General features: G+C 40.0%; 1 protein-coding gene across 1 annotated transcript in view; it reads left to right on the top strand.

Moving 5' to 3' along the window:
• MEGF10 (multiple EGF like domains 10) overlaps nucleotides 1–26676 on the top strand; it is a 112999-nt gene that overhangs the window by 9038 nt on the left and 77285 nt on the right. The window contains exons 2-4 of the mRNA XM_035099947.2: nucleotides 19343–19476; nucleotides 21641–21742; nucleotides 23141–23241. Of these exons, the coding sequence (XP_034955838.2) occupies nucleotides 19361–19476; nucleotides 21641–21742; nucleotides 23141–23241 (319 nt within the window). The 5' untranslated portion in view covers nucleotides 19343–19360. The remainder of the gene's footprint in view (nucleotides 1–19342; nucleotides 19477–21640; nucleotides 21743–23140; nucleotides 23242–26676) is intronic.

Below are 26676 nucleotides of genomic sequence, written 5' to 3'. Positions count from 1 at the left end.
CTCTCTTGATTTCCTTGCAGAAATCAAGCTGGGGTAGTTCAGTCGGTGGAGCACGAGTAGAGCCCCATGTTGGGCAAAAGATTCCTGCATTGGTTGGGCTAGACGACCCTTGTGGTGCCTTCCAACTCTATGATATTCTATTCCCCCCCTCAAAAAAACATTGAGAAAATGTTATTTTAGCTTTTCAAGCAAAACTAAGACCCTCTCAACCTTTTTGGAGCAATTTGGACTGTTCTTGTTTCAAAAGGATATGATTGCCTACAGCAGGGGTAGTCAATCTTTTTATACCTACCGCCCACTAATGCATATTTATTGATGGTAAAATTTCCTTACCGCCCACCGGTGCTCGATAGAAGGAGGATTCAGCTTGTGCCATAGAACCTCCTACTGCCCACCTAGAATCCTGAAACGCCCACTAGGTTGACAACCCCTGGCCTACAGCATCAGACAGACTCTACTTCTTAAATCAATTTAAGCATTTCTTAAATGGACATTTTACAGAGCTTGCTCAGTCAGTGGTCTCCGGTCAGAGAAAGTGGGTGTGACCTTTCCTGGTACCTCTCAAGAAGCAAAACCCACTTGTGCTGTATTGAGCCTCTCTTTCACAGTGTTACATGGTTGTTGTTGTTTTTAATGGATGTAAATTTGTATGTATACACTATTAATATTTGACTTTTTCAAACTTAGGAGCTACCGTACTTTTAACTAAACTCTGGAACTTAAAACCTGCTTTTCAATTTTTAACCTTTCAAGTCACTTTACAAACTGGAGAAGCTGTTGTGAGCACCACATGCACATACTACAACTGATAACAGTGCTACAACTTCCTTAGGCTGGGTTACAACCTGCTACTTGAAGGACAGTGGCCAATCCTGTAGATACATAGGAAGCTTAGTCCTGTAGAAATATAGGAAGCTTCCTTACACTGAGTCAGACCAATGTTTCCAGCTAGCACAGTATTTTCTACACTGACTGGCAGTAGTTTTCCAGGATTCACACAGGGATCTCTCCCAGACCTACCTGGAGATATTAATGTTTGAATTTGGAACAATCTGCATGTAAAACAGACACCCTTCTTCTGAGCTATATCCTTTCCTTTGTGCTTAATATTCCTAGTACCAGACACGTATATTTTTGGAGAGTTGAGATACCAGAAGCGTTTAAGACCACCTGAATTGTAATGCATAATCAAAGGATGAAGAAGTTAGCTGTAGTTCTGAAATTCTTGTTTCTTACATTTGACTCTACAGTATAATGCTTGTACAGTACACAGCATGTTGCTTCCTTAACACTTGAAATTTTGGTTCTCAGGTACAAAAACACAAGCCTTTTTATTTTGAGTCATTATAATCATGTTAGAAACTCCCTGAATTATTAGAACCGTTTCTTTCACAATTCTCCGGAGCTGTGTTAATCTCCTAAACTGATTAACTATGAAAGGAGTACAACAGTATTAATTATGAAACACAGAAGTAGGTGGTCTGTCGGAAAGCATGCTTTCCATTTTAAGCCTGGAGTAACAATCGTAGTAACACAACGCTGCTCATGTGACAGCTAGACAAAGATGCCATTATGCATGGCTAGCTGGAGATGCAGCCTGCTCAAACCTATATTCAGGCAAAACTTGGCAGATTCATGCTTAGAAAGTCTACTTTGTTAACACTCTTCTTTCTTCCAGGCAGTTATTAGTACCATGGGAAGGACTCCTGGGTTTCATTTCCTTGAGTTGACAAAAAAAATGGGAGACTTACAGTATCCTTGTAATATTTGCTTTATGCAATATACGACATACAAATAAAGACAATTGAGATTTAGAATCAAGCAGAGCTCTAAAAGCTAGCAGATTTTCACAGAGCAACTTGTGTGGCCAACCCCAACGCTGCCCCCTTTGTTCCAGCTAATTCCAGCTAGAAGCTTTTAGCTTTCTCTCAGCTTCTGCCTCTGTCTCAGTTTCAAACTCCAAAGTTAATTATTTCTTGCAAACTGTTTTAAGACTACCATAGATAGTCATTAAGAAATATTAATGTTCTTTTGTCAGTACTCAGGTCGACAGGGTCGGTGATCAAGGCAGCTAAACTCGTAACAATATTATGGGATCAGTCACAGATTAAACCAAAGAAGTCCAGATTTGCTTTAATTATCCTGCTCATAGTGAGATAACAGGTGCAGGTCATATGCAGTAAGTTAGCCAATGAGTTACATTTTGATGTTACAGGTTCCATTTTTACCCTTTAATTTGATACTGTCTTCATTGGCTGGCAATCTCATAGATCAGGCAATGAAGGGATTATCAAGTGAAAGGTTAAATTGGAAGCTGTGACATTAAAATGTAAGGCATTACTGAACTTTTGCTTTGCTCCAATTTAGCCTTTCCCAACCTGTTGGCTTTCAGATGTTATTCCTGGTCATGCCATCATTCCTGATCATTGGCCATGCTGAGGCTAGGAATATAAGAAAGCAATGTTTTTTTACTTCCTTCATGTTTAGCACATGCACCATTTTCTCCATTCCACTGCAATTCAGCTTCTGACAAAAACTGTGTTATTCGTCTTGCTGTCTGTTGTGGTGGAATTTTATGTACTTAATTACAGTTAAACATGCTACCTCATGCTAGTCCATTGCAATACAAATGGGGACAAGGGGGTCATCATTAATGTATTGTTTTGTGGACTGAAAGCAAAAACAGTGAATACTGATAGTAAAGTCATACCTCGGTTTAAGTACGCTTCGGTTTGAGTACTTTCAGTTTAAGTACTCCGCGGACCCATCTGGAACGGATTAATCCACTTTCCATTACTTTCAATGGGAAAGTTCGCTTCAGGTTAAGTACGCTTCAGGTTAAGTACAGACTTCCAGAACCAATACACTCATACTTCGGGTTAAGTACGCTTCCGGTTGAGTACTCCTGGAACGGATTAATCCACTTTCCATTACTTTCAATGGGAAAGTTCGCTTCAGGTTAAGTACGCTTCAGTTAGAGTGCTCTGCAGACCGTCTAGAACTTAAACTTGTGTACTTAAACAGAGGTACCACTGTATTTGATCCAGAAGTAAAAAATAAAAATAAACAAACACTGACAATTTCCACTCCTGTTTCTGTTTCCTTTGGAATTATCCAACATCCCTAGCTGCAGTTGATGGGAACTGCAGTCAAAACATACGGTACCATGTTGAAGATAGCTGCTCTTTTTTTATGCCAGTAATGAATCTCAGGGCAGTACTATTTAACTTATCCTGCCATTTCTAACATTTGTATTTTTGACTGTGTGTAAAACAGGCATTATATGTGTCCTTGCATTCATGCAGTATATTTTGAATCATCACCTAACAATGATTCCAAAATATAATTGGCTGGCCCATCTACGGGCATATATATTTGAAAGCAAGCTTTCATATGCATATCCCTAGCTCATTGAGGATTTATGTGCGTTTCATATTTGAACCTAAAAAGCATGCAGTGAAGGCTACTATGTGATGAGATCATGGCAATAACACAAGAAGCGGATAGAAAAATTCATTCATCCCGGGAAAGATGACCAGCACAGGCCTCAGTGATGAACTAACTAGGGTCACATATAGGCAGCAGTTTACAGTTGTGCACATATACTGTTGGATTAGAGCCACTGAGTCCTTCCTTGATTGTTGATTCAGACTTCTAGCCTGTCTCATGATTCCTGGCTCCTGGCTTACCTCACACTGTTGCCCTCAGTCCAGTTCTGACAGACACCATAGAAGACAGAACCAATGCTCAAAATGATAATCTGGAACGCTGAACTGAAACCAGGAAGATGAAACACTCTGGAGATGAATGCCATGTCTTGCATTTAGGTACAAATAAATGAAAAGCACTACGTACTATAGTATGAAGGACACTGAGCTTGTAGCAGTGCACACAATCTAGGTGACTCAGTGGGATACAAGCTGAACATGAGCCAGTAGTGTAGTGCAGCTGTTAGAAAAGCTATTGCAATCTTTGTCTGTATCAACAGAAACACAATGTCTAGATTACAGGAAGTAAAAGCCCCCCCCCCCCTGCATACAAATGAAATACTTTATCAAGTTCTGGGTGCCACATTTTTGGAAGAATCTGGATAAACCAGAGCATGTTCAAAAGAGTGGTCTGGTAACCCATGAAAAAAATGCCTTGTAGAAGAGTTGAAAAAGCTGGGTATGTTTTGCCTGCAGAAGAGAAGATTAAGAAGTGAGTCTTAAAATATCTGAGTGGTTTGTGGACATTTTGTACTACATTTGGGGAAAGATTCAATTAGCCTCCGTTCTCTTGCATTCACTTTCCAATAGGTCTTTGACTGCTGAATTTTAAGTGGAAAGAATGTGGTTCCACAAGTTGTGGAAAAAGGAGGTCCAGTCTATAATTCCTCATTTAAATTTTTTGACAGTTCAAAAGAGAAAAAAATGCACTCTTTAAACCCCACTTTCCCATCTAGTCATAGAATGAGACTAGTTATGCTTTAATATTTGAATAAAATCTGATCCTATTCGCTTGCAGAAATGTTTTCTTTTATGTACCGGTAGTGTCACAATATCCAATATGTAGTCAGAAATATTATTCTACTTTTTTCATAAGTTTTCACCTGGGGATTTGTTTAGGTTTCTGGCATGGGAGAAGATTGGAGGTTGAAAAAACTTTGCTAAGCCTCAGTGACTTGATAGCTTAAATCAGAAGCCTTGCTGGGCTTGGTTGCTCTGAACTAGCAGCTCTGATTTAGCGAAGTTATCTTAATTAACCCTGACTTACACTACATTAATTGAATAATTGATGTTATAACTCACAAGGGTGTTTGCAGTGGTGAAAGGAAAACAAAAGCAGTTTCTTTGTCATTGCCAATGGAATTGTGTTAAATAATTTATCTTGTTTATTTAGTTAGCTGTCACTAATCTATTAAAAAATCTTTATTTATTTATATACTTTTGGAAAAAGGTGTCAACAAAATTTGCTTCCAGGAGGATCATATAATCCACTGAGAAATCTGAAACTCTGTTTTGCTGTTTAGTTGTGTTACAATTTATAAAAGAAGGTGATAGCCAGGTAAGGCATACTCAGAGTAGACCACTTGAAATCAATTTATATCAATTAAACTACTCAATTATTTGGTGATATCAAACTAAGAGTAGTTTCATTAAAAAATTCCACTTTTTATATCATGAGCATTATTAAGAACAGAAAGTTCTTACTGTTATAATCACTACTTCTAATATTCTACAAACAACACATAATTTATCACACTTTCCTAGATTTACCAGTTTGGCTAACCTCACTTTTACTTATAATGACTGTAAAATATAATGATTAAAGTAATGCATGTTGAAATATGCAATTTTCCAAAAAGCCTAACAATTTGGAGCTACTAACATACTTGAATCAAGTCAGTGCAAGTCTCTAATGATGCCTGAGAATTGCTATTGATGATTTCTAACTAGGGAAGTAATCATGGTAAAACATGTTCAATAAATTTTTGATCATTGTCAGTGGTTAAGGAAAAAATTGAGGAGAATGTTGACACACCACCAGGCCTGAACCCAGAAACAGAGCCTGTCTAGGCTATCTGCTTCAGACATTCTTTCCATTGACTAGATCCAGCCTCCTAGGAAAAGTGATCACTGTGACAACACAGCTGAATGGGTTAGACGAATAAAGGCTTCACAAGTGTAGGGCTGAGAGACAGCCTATTTCTATTCTGTAAGAGGCAACTTTGAAGAGAAGGAGCTTTATTTAACCCCCCCCCCTTTTTTAAACACCCTTGTTTCTGAGTCATGCAGACATGGCGGGTGGGGTGAGTAAAAGGCACTGTGTTCTATTAGAGAAATATTTTGAAAGTGATGCCTGGGAGCTTTTCATGAACTATTGTTAAAGGGTGTTCTTGGGCTGCAGAACATCATTAATGACTTTAGTGGATTTTAATTATTGAATTTTTTTCCTGGAGATAAGTCACCTTCATTAAAATAATCACTTTTTTAAAAAAATGATTCACATAAAACTGGCTTTTTAATGTTTGTAAGATACCGGTAGTATGGGAGAGCTGAGCAATTATTTTTGAAAATTACTCAGTATAGTTGTTTTCTAGTTTCACCATTGCTCTATTTTTATAGAACAGCATTTAATAGTTTTGGGTAGAATCCAGTGTTGTGCAAGCAGATTTCTGCTCAGGAGACAGGCTTTCATCTCCTCCCTCCTGCAGCCTTTGTGTGGCTGAAAAATCTGTTCCAGTGGGTTCCCCCAGCCCTCTGGAGCAAATTTTGAAGGCCCACAGGGAGTGCAATGGGGAGAATAGAAAGATGGAAGTCATGCTGCATGCATGGAATTACATTCTGCATGGACAGCAATAGATAAACCCATGCCATTTAGACATCTAATAGCTATTATAAGAGCATAAAATCCAGCCATATTTATATTTATGGCGTATAGTTGCAGAGATTGTCGGTGCATACAGATAAAACAAAGCAGTTGGCATTGTTTTTCTTCCCATAGAGCGAGTCTGGAGTATTCCCACTTTCCCGCTGCATTTACTTCCTAGGAAGTATGTTAGGGATTCCTGTCCAGAGCAGAATAATGAAAATACAACATAACATATTAACAGTGCAATCCTTTGCGTGTTGTCTCAGAATTAAGATGCATTTGGTTCAATGGAACTGACTTTCAGATAAGTAGGACTGCAGTCTATGAAAGATTCCTTAACATTTACACACATTTACACATTCAAAATGTGAGTGTCGCTGTGCTGCAGTTTGCTTGGCCACAGAAAACTACAGCCTGATGACAACCTACAGAGAGCTGCTGTGCCTTCACAGTAGCATTGGAGGGCAGTGTTTGTGGCAGGAAGCCTGGGCAATCTGCAGAGGAACAGTCACAACAGTCCTCGGCGATTGTTCTGCTGCCACCACTGTCCGCTTTACGGATGCCACCAATTGATCCTTCACTCCCAAGTAGGACTCTCCATGGTTGCCTGGGCAACCTGCTGCCACCTCTTTAATCTTCATGGGAGGAAGTCTATAGGGGGTTCCTCCGTAGGTCACCTGGACTGCCCCACCTCACTCGTGAGAGAAGGTCTAGGGAGGGGGGGTTCCTCTCCATGGCTCATCTGGGCAGCTGCCAACTTCTTCCTTTTCACAGGAGGATGTCTAAAGGGCAAATTGCTTAGAATCACTGCCTTAATTGGCTCCTACTCAGATGTTTTGGTATTCTAGATTAGACTAAGGTTAGGATATGAACTCCACTCATTGAACTGTTGCTGCAGTACATACGTACGCAGAAAACCATGAGAAAAAATAACCGTGTTGAAGCACATCATGAATAATATGCCAATCTCTTATGATGAATGTCTGCTACTCCAGTGTTGTAATCAAACATGGTAGCCATAGGTGACAAATGAGTAAGTTGGTGGAGGAGGGACAGAGTACTCCATTCTACTACCGGTAATGCAGCTAGCATAGAAACCAAGCTTGCCACTGGAGAAAGGACACACACTTTTTCCATTTTCAGCATAAAAATGCATCAGATGGTCTCAAGAAGGATGGAGCTCTTTATTTCTCTATCAGTTCCCAGCAGGCTAGCAATACTTTTGTGGGCTAATTTGAAAGGTGTACCAAATGGAAGAAATGTGTGTTCACTAAGTTCATAGTACGGAGGCGTGCTTCACCTATTTAACAAAGATATTTTTTAAAAAATATGAACCTCAGCATTTGAATTTTCCTTTAAACTCAAAGCACATTTTCACAGCTGTATGTCATAAATTTGCACATCTTTCCTGTCACACACATCTCATTCTCACAATGCTGAAATAAAAAAGCTTCCAAAGCTCAGTACACACTAGCAAAGCTTTGTCAAATGCAAAAAAAAGTAATCTTGCTGGCCAGATTGGTACTTTACTTGTTTAAGGCGCTTTAGTAGTTTTAAGGGACAATTCACTGGATCACAGAGGCCTGTGTATAAATGGAAGATACTGTGCCCATTGAAAGGTACATTTGGAAGGTACTTCTCAAAACATGTTTTTCTCCCACATAACATTACATTTATCTTGCACTGTCCTATGCATTATTTATATTCAGCCTGACAGTACACAGGATTAATCACAGGTTTTGGACTGTTTTCAAGTATACTTAAAAGAGACCTTTCTCTGTGTGCAGGAAAACGGAAACCCCTCTGAAGAGAGTGTCAGATGACAGAATTTACCAGTGTCACAGCAGTTTGGTGTATAAATTCACTGTTTAGCCTACTTTTATAATAGAGCTTTATTGCTACTTTAATCCACACCACATGCAGATGACCTGAGCAAACCCCACGGAAAGACAGAAGTCTTGTTGTGTGTATGTGGAACAGTTGCTCAAAATCTGATGCACCAGCTGTGGCTCAACTAGTTTGGAAGTCAAGGGAAACATGATCTCTTAATCTTTTTTTTTCACCAGACAGATATTGTAAATAACAACTGTTTCCGAAGAGTACGTGTCAGTTAGGCAGAATACAAGGTTTGAATACAAGGCTTTAAAGAATCATGCTCAATGTGGTCAAAAAGTTATATAGGAAAAGGGCATTAAGAGAAAAGAACCCCCCCCCCCGGCAATATTTTTGTCTGGGTTTATTTGTCTTGTTCTATAGCAGCGTTTGAATATTATTAATACAATCCAAAATACAGTGGTACCTTGGTTCTCAAACTTAATCCGTTCCGGAAGTCCGTTCCAAAACTAAAGTGTTCCAAAACCAAGGTGTGCTTTCCCATAGAAAGTAATGCAAAATGGATTAATATGTTCCAGACTTTAAAAACAACCCCTAAAACAGCAATTTAACATGAATTTTACTGTCTAATGCAGACATCCCCAAACTTCAGCCCTCCAGATGTTTTGGACTACAATTCCCATCATCCCTGACCACTGGTCCTGTTAGCTAGGGATCATGGGAGTTGTAGCCCAAAACATCTGGAGGGCCGCAGTTTGGGGATGCCTGGTCTAATGAGACCATTGATCCATAAAATAAAAGCAATAATCAATGTACTGTACTATAAAATAAATAAAATAGTATTGTAGATGATAAAAATTTTAATTATTTTTTTTCTTATCTGCACTGATGATAGTCATTGGTTGGGGGGGGGGGGCTTTTATCCATTTCGGCAGTCACACAATCAATTAATCAGTCAGTCAGTCAGTCAGTAGCTGAACTGGGTTCCACAAAAACAAATCAACCGAAAAAGCCTCAAAAACAAAAGTGCAAAATGAGTAGCAAAAACAAAAGCACCAAACTTAATCCATTCCGGAAGTCCGTTTGACTTCCGAAATATTCAAAAACCAAGGCACAGCTTCTGATTGCTGCAGGTGCCCCGGAAACAATAGCCAACAACCGCATTGGATGTTCGGCTTCTGAAAAACACTTCCAGGTTTTCGGCGTTTGAGAACCAAGACGTTTGAGTACCAAGGTACCACTGTATTAAGTGTGCTTGTGCTCCAGTTGAAATCAATGGAACATTGCCTGGTGATTATATTCTCAAATCCCACAGATGTATCTGGCTCCTACCCTATATATATATTAACTCTAATGTACTTTGATGTAATAGGGACCATTAATGATGGTTTCTGAAGGTAGTAAATTAGGGTAATCGGCAACAAAAAGCTACCCAGCAATCAGTGTCTTTTAAGTATTTCATGGCAGAATCCATGCATAATATCTGGGTAGCTTTCAATGACTAAGAGTATATAATGTGAAAGAAACCATTAATACCAGTTGGGATGTAAAGTCTGCTCATGTAGTATGTAAGCCTTTTTTTGGCACAGAGTTTGACACACACACACAAATTCACAGTCTCTCCAGTCAATCACTGTAAAGTGCTTCATAACACATGTTGCAATTAAGCTGTAGAACTTCTCTCTCTCTCTCTCTCTCTCTCTCTCTCTCTCTTAATTTTTACTATAGAGAATAACTTTAACAAAGTGCCTCATTAAGTCCATAGCCACAGATTTTATTTTAGGAGAAATGGAATTGAAATAGCTGTAAAACTTGGATTATTGAATGCAGTATAACTCCTAGGTGCTTCCTTAGACAATGGTACCAATGACAATCCATTTTTGTAATGACAGATAAGCACCCTTTATAGTACTATCCAGTTTCGAAAGGGGGTGCAGTCAGATTTAAATAATTCAATAAGTACTCTATAAGGAACATAGTTAAAGGACTGAAATCTTTCTTTTTTTGCTTATGTTAATAAAAATACACTCATCATTCATTTCCCTTCAAATTACTGCTCACAGCAAGGAATTAGCTTCCAAATTCACTTTCAGAAGGTTTCAGATAACCTGAAACCAGAGCCAATTTACATATTTTAATAGGATGATTTATCTTGGAAAAAATATTAATTACAACAAAAAGTCTTTGATTGTTAGGGTTTCTAAGGCAATGCCTTTGTTGGATCCTTTTAATGATGAAGCAGGCTGTCTCTAAAGCAGATTCTGTTCACATTAAAGGAAATGAATATGAGAGTTTAATGACATGGGGCATCTTTTTTCTTTTTTTAAAGTAGCATTAAGAAAAGTTAGATTGATATGAATAACAATTGAGAACTTTGATATCAAATTGGCATGAAAATATCAAAGTGTTTTCTGTGCATAATGTATAGGTTTGTTTACCACTATTAAACTAGTGTATATAGCATTATTTTCAATTTCAAATGCCAAATATCAGATGCTGTTTTTCATTCATTCACCGGTTCCTCATTGTGCCCTAGAGTTCCAGTCATGTATGTAGCCTTCTTGCAAATATCCAAAGGAATGTACAGCAGGGCAGAGCATGCTGCAGTGATGACATATCCCTGTTCTGTATACTTTTATTGAATTTGTAGGCTCTGGATCATGAAATGTGTCCGGTGCGCCTCTTTCTTCCATGGCTTTCTGTAGTAGATCATGCAAGGAAAAAATGGTCTGGCTATACCCTTTGAGAATATGTGGAGTCTATTTTGAATTTTTTAATAAAAGCACAAGGTATGCTATCTCTGAGGAGGATGAACTCTGTTCTGTTAAAAGAACTGTTTGGGGAAATCCCTAGGTCAAAGCTTTCCAAACACTGTGCCGTGACACATTAGTCAGTGTGTTGTGCGAATGCTCCCCATGCTCCTCCCAGAGGTGGAAAAGAGTTAGCTTAACCCCCAGTTTGCTAGTAAAACTGAATTACTGAAATGATGCGTGTCTAAAAAGTGTGTCACCAACATGAAAAGTTTGGAAAGCTCTGTCCTAGGTGAATTCATCAAACCAATTTTAATGTGAAACTGATGTAAAACATAGTCCAAAAAAAAATTCTGAAAAGCTCAGACTTTTTTATTGATAGGTTTGTTTTGTTTCTGCGAGCAGTAATTAACTTTTAGCTCTTTCATCAAATGTTTATTGCAGGTCTCTAATGTTATATATATGGGGACCCAGGTGGCGCTGTGGGTTAAACCACAGAGTCTAGGGCTTGCTGATCAGAAGGTCGGCGGTTCGAATCCCTGCAACGGGGTGAGCTCTCGTTGCTCGGTCCCAGCTCCTGCCAACCTAGCAGTTCGAAAGCATGTCAAAGTGCAAGTAGATAAATAGGTACCGCTATGGCGGGAAGGTAAACGGCGTTTCCGTGCGCTGTTCTGGTTCACCAGGAGCAGCTTTGTCATGTTGGCCACATGACCAGGAAGCTGTCTGCGGACAAATGCCGGCTCCCATGGCCTATAGTGCGAGATGAGCGCCGCAACCCCAGAGTCGGACACGACTGGACCAGATGGTCAGGGGGCCCTTTACCTTTTAATGTTATATATAGCCTAAATTTCCTAAAGTTGCTAATACTTTTAACATAACTTCTTTGGGAATGCCTAGAAACAGAAGGATTAGTCTTTGTTTCTTTTCTGATATAGTACCTGTTTTTGTTTATGTGCACCACAATCTTCTATGATTTGTGGCCAGCATTTTTTCAAAAAAACAAGATACTATTGCATTTATAAATAATATTGCTCTACGGCTCTTCAAGTATACTGTTACTTTAAAACTATTTTTTGAGCTCTCTTTTCTATATATTCATAGATCAGTTAGTTTGCATTTTTTCAAAATACAGTTTTGACATTTGGTGCCTTAGCCTTCATTCTATGCCCTTAAAATACACTTCGTTATATAAACTTTATCTAATGCTTAAGGTATATTTTCCTTTATTTGAGATTGTCTGTAAAGACCTAATGCTGGTTATGGCAGTCCTCCATACCCAATGAGTTAATTATTTGCCCTGCAAATTTATATTCTACTTTATGTGCCATGAGCCTGATTATAAGGTATGTGACAGAATGCGAAAATATATGCCTGTGTGAAAATGATTTCCTAGTGCACTGTTCCTACTGTATTTAATGCCTGTTATCTATTAACACTGCAACCGGAATCAATAAAAGCAATCAAGTTTATTCATAGCCAGAAGTTAACATGAGACTAATCACTGCTGACAAGATTGGGTCAGATACAAGTTTTTATAAGGTCGGCATTGGTTGCTTTAATGTTTCTGTCTGTCAACAAAAGGTAACATTTTGGTTTTTATATCCAAAGTCCCACACTGCTGCCTTTTTGTTGTTGTTTACTGTCTAAGAATGCATTATGAGCAGAGATTGTGTACAACAAAAGCCATACTGAGGTTTCAATACCTGTGGGACCAGAATGTATGAAAGATTTAGCAATAATCATTGGACTGGTCCTGTCCTATAGACGCTGAGCATTTTGTGACCTCACTGCCTGCTGCTGCGCGTTCTGAACCACTCTGTAGTACATTTGCACATGCTTAGAGCTCCTGCCATGGGGTTGAAAATGCTGTTTGGTGGGGTGTGTATGTACAATAATGTGGGGTGCTGGTTGTGCCTCTGGATGCTGATGCATGTCCTAGGGATGCTGGTGGCGCTGTGGTCTAAACCAGCGTTTCTCAACCGCTGTTCCGCGGCACACTAGTGTGCCGCGAGACGCTGGCTGGTGTGCCGCGACGTGCGGCGACGAGAAGGGCGATTTGCATTGTCACGTGCCTGGCGGCCGCCAATAAACAACACTGACCCGCCGGAAAGGAAACCGGCCGGGTCACGACGCGGGGCGAGCACAGCTTTCAACAGCCACCACCACGGGAGGGTGGTTTTAGACAAACTTAAAGAAGCTGGCTGGATGAGCTCAACCTGAAACTTGCTGAGCAAAGGATTGTGCTGGCAGAGAAATCAGCGGCTTGTGAAGCCTTATTACAGGAGATTGCAACCAACACAGCAATTGGCAAGTGTTTCTTACAGTCATAATTATATAGTCAATATAGGGCGGCACAGAATTAAAAATTTTAACTTTTTTAATGGTGGTGTGCCTCGTGATTTTTTTCATGGAACAAGTGTGCCTTGGCCCAAAAAAGGTTGAGAAACACTGGTCTAAACCACTTAGCCTCTTGGGCTTGCCAATCAGAAGGTTGGAGGTTTGAATCCTCGCAACAGGGTGAGCTCTCATTGCTCTGTTCCAGCTCCTGCCAACCTAGCAGTTCAAAAGCACGCCAGTGCAAGTAGATAAATAGGTACCGCTGTGGCGGGAAGGTAAACGGCATTTCCGTGTTCTCTGGTTTCCATCACGGTGCCCCGTTGCACCAGAAGTGATTTAGTCATGCTGGCCACATGACCCAGAAAGCTGTCTGTGGACGAACGCCAGCTTCCTCGGCCTGAAAGCGGGATGAGTGTCACAACCCCATAGTCACCTTTGACTGGACCTAACCATCCAGGGATCCTTTACCTTTTTTTGCCGCTACCTGTGTGTCCTAGGCATGTTTCCTGTCTTTGCATTTTTTACCTTAGTTGGAAGGATACCTGTGCAAGTACATAGTACATAGAGTTCTCTACAGCAAGTGTGGGCAACATTTTTCAGCCCCAAAGGCAACATTCTCTGGAGGGTAACCTTCCAAGGGCCACTTTTCAGTGAGGAATGTGGGCGAGGCAGAAGCAAAGGTGGGCAAAGAAATGGATGTGACTCCTGCATTTGTACAGTATGCCATATTGCAGAGGGCCTTCTCGGTAGTGGCGCCCACCCTGTGGAATGCCCTCCCACCAGAGGTCAAAGAGAATAACAATTACCAGACCTTTAGAAGGCATCTCAAGGCAGCCCTGTTTAGGGAAGCTTTTAATGTTTGATGGATTTCTGTATTTTAATATTTTGTTGGAAGCCGCATAGAGTGGCTGGGGGAACCCGGCCAGATGGGCGGGGTATAAATTATTATTATTATTATTATTATTATTATTATTATTATTATACAAAAGTCAGAGGGGTTTATAGACATGCTTTGACATGATCCCTCTCATCTAGGCAAGCAGGTTAGAGTGATTATCACAGTTCAAGGACTCATTCCAGCCAGGCAAAAGGACCCATGAAGAATGTGGCTTGGGGAGAGGGCACATAAACTGGAGGGCCAGAGGGAGAACCCTGGAAGGCCATTTGTGGTTCATGGGCTCAAGGTTCTCCACCATGAGGGTGAGAACGCTGACCTTGATCTTCATCCCTGTGGAGGGAGTCCTGTGTGTGCATATATCATGTGTTTGTGTAGTCTTGCTTTGGACTTGCATAGCCACCCCTCCTTGGGACTGATACTGTGTTGGTGCTGACCTTTAAAGCTCTAAACAGCTTCAGCCCTGTACCTGAAGGAATGCCTCCACCTCCATCGTTCAGGCCAGACACTGTGGTCCAGCTCTGTAGGCCTTCTGGTGGTTCCCTCATTGTGAGAAGTGAAGTTACAGGGAACCAGGCAGAGGGTCTTCTTAGTAGTGGCACCCTGCCTGTGGAATGCCCTCCTTTCCGATGTCAAGGAGATAAATAACTACATAACTTTTAGAAGACATCTGAAGGCAGCCCTGTATCAGGAAGTTTTTTTTATGTTTGATGTCTCACTGTGTTTTTATATTTTGTTGTTAAGTCACCCAGAGTGCCTAGGGCAACCCAGTCAGATGGGTGGGCTATTATTATTAATTATTATTATTATTAAACAGGGAACATGATGCCAGCTTGTGTGTGGCAGAAAGGGAGCAGGGCTAGTCCACATATTGTTGCTTTCCCTTTCTTGTATTTAGTACCGGTGGTTATTGCATAGCAAGCAGCCAAATATTCTGATGTGAAAGCTGTTTACTGTTCCACTATACTTATTGCACAAAAAGAAAGCTGTACGAAGAAAATCTTATGCCATTTCACACAGTTCTAGCTGTGAGGTGCCTTCCATATATTGTGGGACTACAACTTGCATCAGCCATCGCCAGCCTAGCCAAAAGCCAGGGATGACAGATGTTGTAGTACAACAACATCTGGAGGGTGCCGGTTGACTACCTCTGTTCTAGTGGGTCTGTAATAGCCCACCCTAAACCCATTGTTGTTTTCCCCCAAACCAGTTTAGTGCTGTTCATTTTGTGGGCTGCTCTGTGAGTAGAATAATCACCATTCTAAGAGGATGAAAACTTTAAACCTGCTATTCTTGCAGCTGTCATATGATGTGCAGCTGTTTAGATGATAGCTGGGCTCTGTGGATCATGGAAACACACTCCCATTTATAAAGTCCTTTAGCACACTACTGGGATTTCAGCTTCTCCAAAGTGCTTTTGAGAACAGAGCACCATTTCAATATATGATTAGCAAAGAAAATATTAAAATTACGCTTAAAAAGGTATATATGTGATCACAAAGGTAGATTGGTATGTGAATAAATTGTCATTGCTAATTAATTTTTTTGGGGAGGGGGATTCTTATTTTGAATGAAATCTGGAGTGGTCAGCCCAAAAAAGTTTTTACTGTCCTATAATTTCCTTTCCCAATGAAAATATGTGGTGTTTCTTTAACTGTATGGTTTATTTTCCAGGGATACTAATGGAAAATCTAAACCAGTAATTCCATTGCTTTTCTGACATTGGGTGGATCCAGATAGCTGCCACATGCCAGACTAAGACGCCCTCAGGTGTCTGCCAAATCCCATGGGTTCCTGTCCACAGTTAGGACAATGGTGGACTTTAACTAGTGTTTACAAATCCACTTCAAGTTCTTGATTGCACTTTTGTTTGAAGCTAACCATGGTTAATGTTAACAATGGTGCAAATGCAATGTTTTTTTTCAAAAAAACCGAATTTCAAAAAATGCAAACTCACATTTAAGAGGGAGGGAAAGAGTGTGAAAGCCCACAGTTCACTCACAATATCTCAATCCTGCTTATGGGACTGGACATGTTAGATCTGCACTAGGTTTTATTCAACTCCAAGAGAACTAGGAAATCTCTCAGTGAAAGGGATTAGCAAGCGTTTGCCAAGCTAGTATCCTTGAATGAAAACCATCCCCTAACCATTACCTTTTTGTTGATTATTATGCAAGAGTGTGCCATCTCATTTCAGATTCTGTCCTCTTTCATGCAACTATCTACTACTGCCAGATTTTATTTAAAAAAATTTTTTGACTACTGCAACTATTTCTCATAATCTCAAACTGCTATCTTTCTACCAGTTATAGTGTTATAGTGGGATAGCCAGTCTGTCAGTAGTTTGTCTCTAAGTTTTACTCATAGTAGACTCATTGAAATTAATGGACCCAAGTGACACATCTATTAATTTTCAATAGGTCTACTCTGAGTAGGACTAACATTGGATTCTACCCAATACCTTTTATAAGGTAAAAGTGAAGGACCCCTGGATGGTTAAGTCCAGTCGGATTCGACTATGAGGTGCGATGCTCGTCTCCGCTTTCAGGCTGAGGGAGCTGGCGTTTGTCCGCAGACTTTTCCAGGTCATGTGGCCCGCATGACTAAACCACTTCTGGTGCAATGGAACACTGATGGAAGGTAGAGCACACAGTAATGCCATTTCCCTTCCCACTGCAGCAATACCTATTTATCTATTTGTGCTGGTATGCTTTCTAACTGCTAGGTTGGCAGGAGCTCAGACAGAGCTCCCAAGAAGTATCAGCATTTACCTTAACATGTCATCTCTACTGTGACACTCACTCACTGGGTATCTTTTTAAAAATGTTCTTTATAAACAACATAACTGATATATGAAACTTTCAACCCCATTATAGTTTGTGTTGTCAGTGTTCATGTAGTTATGAGGAATCCTTGAGACCTTTATATTAATGTATCATTTAGAAATGTATTTCTGCATACTGTAGATAGAGTTAAATTTTCTACATTTTTTTGCTAATATAAACACTTTAGCAATGCTAATCAGTTGTACTGATTTTCTGTTTTGATTTTCCTTAATAATTAAGCAAAAGAACTAGGATGCAATCAAGTTGTACACTAGGGGGTTCATGCAAATAATTGAGTCTTCTTTTTTACATTAATCTTTTTTGTTAGAGGCATTCAGTAGGAAATTTATTGACATTTTAAGAAAAGGAAATACAATTTACCTGCACAATCTGCTTTAATAAGGGAAATCACTGCTTCGTTGGAAATTAAACTGCAAGTGCACAACTTTTCATTCTTGGTTAATATAGCTCATTGACTACCACAGTGTTAATGCTTCTTAAGGAGCTTTCAAATCTTGACATGCATAGAACAAAGGGCTTGTGTAGCTGAGAAGTGCAGAAACCCATGAATGCAACTTAGCTCAGCCCAGTCTTATGCTGGTTTTTCCTCAACTGTGCTCTGATAACGGAAGCAAATCTAGAATGGATATTGCTGCTCACAGGGTATTTGTAGCTCAATGGCAGAATGTTTGCTTTGAATGCAGAAGATACCCGATTCAGTACCTGGCATCTCTAGATAGGAATGTTGTGTGTCTAAAATCCTAGAGAGCTGCTGTTATTCAGTGTGACAATACTGAGCTAGATGGACCAGTGGTGTGGCTTGTTATAAGGTGGCTTTCTATGTTCCTAGGCAGCAGTCTTGCTTGCTGTGGCTACACTGGTGTCTTGTGCAATAAACATATACCAGTAAACTTCTAAGAGCAGAGTCACATCTCATGCACAAGCAAATATTTGCCAGTGGTCTATGGCCTGTTGGAAACAAATGCATCTTAAAGGCCATTCACTGTCATTCTTTTAGTACCTCTTCCCCTACTCTGCCAAGAGCTGTGTTAATCATCTATGAGTTCTGTTGATTATGTCCCTAGAAGCAGAATTAGAGCAGTGAAGGAAGCCCATTTATAAATAGTCAGTGGAAAGTTGATTGAGGCTGCAGTCCTGTACTTACAGACCCTCCAAGTGTCCCTATTTTCCAGGGACGTCCCTGAATTCAGAGAAGCTGTCCTGGTTTCTGATTTGATCCCAGAATGCCCCGCTTTTCCTTAGGATGTCCCTAATTTCATTGGAGAAATGTTGCAGGATATGGACCCTTGAGCCATCTAAAGGCAGCTCTGTATAGGGACGTTTTTTAATGTTTTATTATGTTTTTATATATATTGGAAGCCTCCCAGAGTGGCTGGGGCAACCCAGTCAGATGGGCCAGATATAAATAGTAAATTTTTCTTCAGATAAATGTTGGAGGGTATGTACTTAAACAGCTCAGGACCGCAATACCTCAAGGACCACCTGTCTCCATATGAACCTACCTGGACCCTGAGAACATCTTCTGAGGCCCTTCTTTGTGTGCCTTCTCCACAAGAAGTCCAGAGGGTAGCAATGTATCTTTTCTGCAGTGGTTCTCCATTTGTGGAATGCTCTCCCCAGGGAGAATCTGCTGGCGTCTTCATTATACCCCTTTAGGTGCCAGGCGAAAACGTTCCTCTTTAACCAGGCCTTTGGCTGATTGACATCCAATGCCCTTTTAAAATGTGTTGTGGAAGGGGGGGAAATTGGGTTGTTTTTGTTTTTGTTTTTGTTATGTATTTTGTGTTTTTATAGTATGATTTTATGTTGTGAACTGCCCTGAGACCTGTGGGTATAGGACAGTATACAAATTAAATTAAATTAATTATTAATTATTAATAATAATTAGTATACTCACTAGCTAGTGAGTATACTAATAATTAGTATACTCACTAGCACCACTTAACTCAGTGGGACCTACTTTTGAGTAGGCATGCTATGACTGCACTGCATATTAAATAAACAAAAGTGACCCGTGTGGTCTAGTTTGTTGCATCCGAGAACTGCATCGTAGAACATCCCCTACCTTGCTGAAGAAGATATTAAAATGCAATTCTCAACTCCTTCATGTCACTGGCAGTATGAGTTCCCCCCCACTTATACAATGATACACCTGTGCCAAGTTTATTGTGCCTCCCACCATTCAGACACCAATTCTTATTTTCATATATCCACTCCTATAGTCCCATTTGAAACAGGTTGCTTCATCCTCCATCAATGCAAGGTTGGACTTGGTTGTAACAAGTACCTAACAGTAATATTAGCAATTGTTTTCTCTTTTCACACAGGGCTATTCTGTGAAAAAGATGGTTCTTTATTTGGACTGGTTTGTTCACTTCCCTCTCATACTTTTGTACCACTGGGTAACCACAACTTCATCCCTAAATCTTGAGGATCCAAATGTCTGTAGCCACTGGGAGAGGTAACATTTAAGAGCTATTTTGCTAGTAGTTTATGTCCATGTTTATGTTTATTTAAAGTGCATACTGTATGTATGAAAACAGATCTGTGTGCTGTATATCCCAAAGCAGCTATGTAGAAAAAAGGCATCACTGAGCCATACACACACGCATATATTCTACTTTAAAATATATCCATGCCTGGAATAGGAAATAGAAACCATTACAGTGGTACCTCGGGTTACAAACGCTTCGAGTTAACAAACACTTTGGGTTACTACCTAGAAGTAGTACCTCGGGTTGATAACTTTGCCCCAGGATGAGAACGGAAATCGCACGGTGGCGGTGTGGCGACAGCAGCAGGAGGCCGCATTAGCGAAAGCAAGCCTTTTAGACTAAGAACGATTTCGGGTTAAGAACGGACCTCCGGAACGAATTAAGTTTGTAACCCGAGGTACCACTCTATAAATACCAGACACACTATAAATGGATACCTTTAATCCAATTAACTCTGTGGGAGAATGTGCATATTCAAATTAGCCCTATTGGAAGCCATCCAGGTGTAATTATGAAGCTTTTAAAATCTACCTTAAAACTTGTTGGTTTAATTATTTTCATATGGGAGGAAAATACAGCTATAATTTCAGTGCAGTGTGTCCTCCACTGGCAGCTCTGAGCATACAAAGGGATGTGTGCGCAGAGAGCTCTGTCTCCTTTGCTTAAATGAATGAAGGAATTACATATACAGGAGGAGCACAGCATATCCACTGGAGTTCTCATGCATACAAAGAGTTGAAGGAGTGGGTGAACATTTAGCACCATACCAAGCTTGCAAAAGTAAATTCAGAAGCTGTTTTTACTCATTTTGGAGCCTTTAATTTCTTGTGTCTTTGCATGTAAACATCTGAAGCATTGATTGCATGTTGTTGGATCCAGCGTTAGTTGTGCTTAGAGTAGACCTACTGAAATCAATGGGATTTAAGTTTGCCTAAACATAAGCCTCATAGATTTCAAAAGGTCTTCTCTAAGCTTAACAAAGTCCGAATCTAGCCCCTAAAACTAGTAGAGACCATCTTTTTTTTAAAGGTTTGACTGGTGATTATTTCTAAATATAGTATTCTTTCATTCTTCTTCCAATATTCAGGGGTGTGGCAAGAGGGAAGAACATATAAACCACCATCTGGAAAGTTACCATACCACTAGCAGTTGCACTGGAATAGATGGTAGTCAACAAATTAGTTGTTGCTGTTTGAATCTTTGGCAATCTTATAGGATAATTCCAACTAAATTGCTAACGTAGGGGAAAAGAATGAGATACTAGCCTCTAAGTGAATTACGAATGAGCAGAACACCAGGCTTATGTAGCACACCGGTGTGTACAGTCCTATGAAACTCACTGGGACTTATTTTATAGTAAGTTAGCATAGGAGCATGAGACACCTTAGTGAAATTACACTTTTTTCTTTGGCAACGATAAACAGAAACAGCTGGCCTGTGTAATTCATGTAGGTACTGTCCAAGGAACTTTTATAGTTACTGTATTTTGACTTTTCAAATATATTTTTGAGGGGTATTTATTCGTATTTTTTTAAAAAAAAACAAGTTTATTCATATGAGCTTCACATACTGAAACTGCTATAGATTTGGAATCAAGGAAGCTGGATTTCAGTTCTTACATATTCAAATCTAAGTGGTGAGATTGCAGAAAAGCATTCTGGTTCACAATCCATTTCTAACATTTGCTTTGTTGACCTCCTTTATCTGTTGGGACACTTCTGAATACAAATGGTAGAAGGTGGAAGAAAACATTGCCTTAAAAAGTGGAAAACTCCTTTAGTAGATGCTGGCTGAAAACAGGCACTTTCTGGGCTGCGACAAAACATTAGATGAATATTCGCACTCAGGTCTGCACCAAAGAAAAAAGTTTGCTGCTCATCCTCATAGTTTACAATACTTTTCTGCAATCAAAGATGTAACTATAGTAAGCAGATAGTATTTGATGTAGAACAACTTAAAGACTAATTGATTAGTTTTGTCTGAAACATGGTGAGTGTTCACTCGCACAGATAATATCTCTGAAATGTTGGTGAACCTATATATTTGTTTCCCTTATAATTATACTTTATTTCACTTAACAATCTTTCTAGTAGAGTACATACTTAATGTTTTTGTTTTGTTTCTGTGCAGCTATTCTGTTACAGTCCAAGAATCCTATCCACACCCTTTTGATCAAATTTACTACACCAGCTGCACAGACATTCTGAACTGGTTTAAATGCACACGGCACAGGTGATTTGCTTATAAACAATAAACTGTGTTCTTATATTGCTTTGCTAGAATAATCCGTAGGTGATTAATGATTGTTTCATGTTAAAAAAAGTCTAGAAAAATTTATATCAAGCACAAATGAGATCATATGCGTGCAACCATAGTTTGCATTCCGGCATGTGTGTGCTTCTGGGTACAGTATAAGTTATCTACAGTAAGACTATGAGGTAGATAATCCTCTCAAGTGCTCACTGTATTTTACAAAGGATTATTGGGCTGTGGAAGATTGTGTGAGGCACTAGTGTGAAAATATGTTCACTTTCTTTAGAGAATTACAGAGAGACTTGTAATGTTGATGCAGTGGCTTATTCAATTTTTACTATCTGAAAATAGAAATCGATCAAGAAGTTCTGTAGCATGCCTGCCATATATTTTGATGGATCTTGTTATACAGGATATAACCAGAGGGTGGTCATTTTTTAATGCTTCTTGAACAGTGGAGAAATGAGGCCACTCCAGATTTTATGCTTGTAGTGATGGTGCCATGAGCCACTGCAGTAATATATGCTGTGATTCTGGCATGGGTTTTTCTCATGGTGGCCCCAGTTCCCTGGAATTCTCACCTCATTTTCTGCCAAGCCTCCCCAAATTACTGTATTTTATATCTGTTCTTAATAATGATAGGATTAATAGTTTTTATTTCTTTCTCTACACCACTCAGGTATTCCTTGAATGTAGAGCAGTTGCTAAATTCTGAAATATATACAGTAAATTCCTCTTTGAGTGCAGCTTAATGAAATCAGTGGGTATAAGTGCACAAATTCTGCTCTGCTGGATCTTGACACTCAAATCTATCCCCCTAAAGGGTAGTGAATATGGTGCTCTCCAGATGATGTTGGATTGCAGCTCTCATCACCCTAAACCAGGCATCCTCAAACTTCGGCCCTCCAGATGTTTTTGGACTACAATTCCCGTCATCCCTGACCACTGGTCCTGTTAGCTAGGGATCATGGGAGTTGTAGGCCAAAACATCTGGAGGGCCGCAGTTTGGGGATGCCTGCCCTAAACCATTGGCCACGATGATGGAGGCTTGTGAGAGATTGAGTCCAACAACATCTGGAGGGTATTGACTACCTCTGGGATAGATTGGCTATTTCTGATCAATCCAGTTTCCCACATATGAAGGATGCATTGCTGGCTTGAGTTCTAATAATTATTCAGCTTGTTTATGTTTATATCTGAAAGTCTTAAAATATTTTGTGAAATAGTTGAACAGTCCAATATAGAAGTAGTGGGAGGAATACTTAATTAACAAAGGAAAATGAGGGTTGATTTATAGGTCAGCAATATCCCTAATTATCCATAGTTGGTTGTATTCAAGTACTTGTTAACAAATTTTGCTTTCATGTGTTTTAATAGAATCAGTTACCGTACTGCCTATAGGCATGGAGAAAAAACTATGTACAGGCGGAAATCTCAGTGTTGCCCTGGATTTTATGAAAGCAGAGAAATGTGTATCCGTAAGTAAACTGATTTTTGCTACTATCACATTAGAATTTGCTTAAGTAATCAAGATTTCAGTTCTATACCTGCAACTCTTGGAGAAGTGTATTAGTGTTTCCCGTTTGCATCTGATCTCTGAGAACAGGAGTCCAAATGACCATTGCCTCAAATGCTTCTTTAAAGAAATGTTGTGAGGCTGGTTTACTGATTTGCTGATGAGTATCTTGACATCCGCTGTGGGGCAATTGAAGGGAAAGCACACAGTAGCTGATGGGAGGCAAGGGTAGAGTCAGGGGCTATCTTCATTTGGCACTGTGCAAGTGAGAAGTTGCTGACTGTCTATCTGTAGCATTGACTGCTGACACTAACAGAGGCTCTTAGTCAGTTAGCAGTTAGCAGTTTGTTTCCAAGCCCAATTCAATACATTAGTGTTCAAAGTCCTTAAACAACATTTATATGGAGGGTGGGGAAACACCGTCTTCCCAATATATACTCTTAGGGTACAGATCAGCAGAGGGAGGTAAAAAAGGTAAAGGACCCCTGGATGGTTAGGTTCGGTCAAAGGTGACTATGGGGTGCGGTGCTCATCTCGCTTTCAGGCTGAGGGAGCAGGCTGAGGGAGCCGGCGTTGGTCCACAGACAGCTTTCTGGGTCATATGGCCAGCATGACTGAACCACCTCTGGCGCAACGGGACACTGTGACAGAAACCAGAGTGCATGGAAACACTTTTTTCCTTCCTGTCGCAGTGGTACCTATCTTATCTACTTGCACTGGCATGCATTCGAACTGCTAGGTTGGCAGGAGCTGGGACAGAGCAACGGGAGCTCACCCCGTTGCAGGAATTCGAACTGCCAACCTTCTGATCAGCAAGCCTGAGAGGCTCAGTGGTTTAGACCACAGCGCCACCTGCGTCCCATCTTGAGGGAACCATCTTAGTAGCTCCGCTGTTCTAATAAGTTCAGTGTTTGTGTGGCCTGGGAGAGTGCATTTTCTGTGGCAGCTACTAGATAGTGGAATTCCCTTTCCACATAGGTATGCCTGGCACCTTCATTGTAAAGTTTCCATTGTATGTTAAACACGTACCATTTTGCCCTGGCATTCAATACCTGAGATACTTCTTCAGGACCCACCCTATTACTATGATTATAATTTGTTTTAAACTGTTTTTAAAATTTCAAATTGTTGAACCTGCCTTGGGACTGTAGGATAAAGGGCAGTTAGAAATCAAATAGATAGTAGTCACAGTACTGATATTTGTGTGGTTCTGCTAAATGCCCTCAGCCTCCATCATTGCTTTCCAATTGTTTCTTGTAAATGACATTCTTCCCCCTTCTCACTTTATTGCCTTACAAGGGCAGCTGGCAGTTCCAAATATTTATTTTTCAAATGATTCCAGTAATGGCCAGATAATAAGAAGTGGGCTTTCAGTGGTTGCACATTAACATCTGGTAAGCAGGTTGACCTCTGTCTTGGCAGAATATTATATATCTTTCACACAAATAACCTTTTCAGGCAGCCTTTTCCATGTCTGAGAGCACCATTGCACACAAAGTAATGTGATTTGCATGTTTGGAGTTGCCTCTAACATGTAAGAGAAAATGAAGCTCCTGTGTGAACACTGATGGAGCTTTGGAGACAGAAGTGTTTTGTTGTGAAAATTTTCTATTTTTCATGTCCAATATCTTCTTTGGTTTAAGGGCTAATGTAGTGTATCATTGCAGTACAGGCACTAATATCTGAAAAGAATATTAACTTTGCAGAGCTGAAAAGAATGTGTTAATTAGGGATTCAATTACAACTGCTAATACCTAATAGAATTCAGATAAAATGTATTGTTTGGATTATATACTGGATGACAGCAGTTGTTTGTCCTCAGGTAGCAAAGGAAGTATCATAGAGCACTTAATCGTCAGTGCTTCCCATCTTTGAAAGTTATTCTAGAATTCATTTAGTTTGGTATACTTTTTTTTTTAAAGCTAGTGATCATATAAATGTTCAGTTCTAAAGAGGCTTGCTACCAGTTAAGTCTATATAGGATTGTAGCCTTAGTGTGTATTTAACTACAACATTTTTTTTTAAAAAAAGTTCTCAGCACATAGTCAGTGTTGGTGCTGACCTTTAAAGCCCTAAATGGCCTTGGTCCAGTATACCTGAAGGAGCGTCTCCACCCCCATCGTTCTGCCCGGACACTGAGTTCCAGCGCTGAGGGTCTTCTGGCGGTTCCCTCCCTGCGAGAAGCCAAGTTACAAGGAACCAGGCAGAGGGCCTTCTCAGTAGTGGTGCCCGCCCTGTGGAACGCCCTCCTATCAGATGTCAAAGAGAAAAACAACTACCAGATTTTTAGAAGACACCTGAAGGCAGCCCTGTTTAGGGAGGCTTTTAATGTTTAATAGATTATTGTATTTTATTTTTCTGTTGGAAGCCGCCCAGAGTGGCTGGGGAAACCCAGACAGATGGGCGGGGTATAAATAAATTATTATTATTATTATCATTATTATCATTATTATTATTGAGATTCTTAAGTGAAAACAGAAAAGGAGACAGAAAAACAGGTCTAACATTATTGTGTTGGAGTTATCAGTGTGCTTTCATATAGCTGTAGGATCATTTCTTTATGGAGCCCAAAAAGCATGGTGCCTGATGGAGCAACACCAATTTGTTACTGCTACATTAATCCAAACTTCAGTCCATAGTAGACTTTCCTGTGCAGGTGTCTTAGGGACTTGTTCGTCTGTTTGCCTTCACTTCAACAAGAAGATTTGATAGTAATCGAAAAGGCTGTATTTTAATTCACCCTCTCTGAATTTCTTTTCCGTGTAAGTGCCAATGCTGATGGATGCATAACTCTTCGAACGACAGCTCCAGTTGGCAGTTGTAAGTTCCTGTCTAGCATCTCTGGTGCCAGGATTAGAAGAGCCACTGATTATTTCTTCAGCTGTCAGTCAGCCAGGAAGATCCTTGTGTGCAAGATTAAAAGTGGACAGTGGCTTTCTCAGGCAAAGGGGAACAAAAATGTGGTCTCTTCCTGCAGAGGAAGGGATGGAGATGAATGTCTGAGATTCCATGAACATTGGCCTTGAGAGTGACATGACAATAAAGGGATTATTCTCAAGGTCCATCCTCCCTGATGCTTCCATCCGCTTGCCATTTCAAAAAATAAAACAAAACTCACTTTATTTCCTGGGTGCACATGGAACTTTTGTTGCTGGCTTCTGACTTCTCTTTCTGTCCTATTCTCTGAGATGGACTGAGATGACTCCGAATGTTGTCATCTCAGTGCACATACTTGATTTGGATAATGAGCTTCCCTGGGGAATAAACTTTCTCCAGCTGTAGGTGTCCATGTGCACTGATAGTAGCAAAAGAAGCAGAAAACATCTAGAATGAACACATAGATAACATTCATTATTTGTTTCCTTTTTTCTAGTGCCAACTTTTCGTGTTGGTCTTG

The sequence above is a fragment of the Zootoca vivipara genome, chromosome 11 (genome assembly GCF_963506605.1).
Source record: "Zootoca vivipara chromosome 11, rZooViv1.1, whole genome shotgun sequence".
Classification (NCBI taxonomy): domain Eukaryota; kingdom Metazoa; phylum Chordata; class Lepidosauria; order Squamata; family Lacertidae; genus Zootoca; species Zootoca vivipara.
The sequence above is the reverse complement of the archived record's forward strand: the minus strand, read 5'-3'. Positions and strand labels throughout refer to the sequence as shown.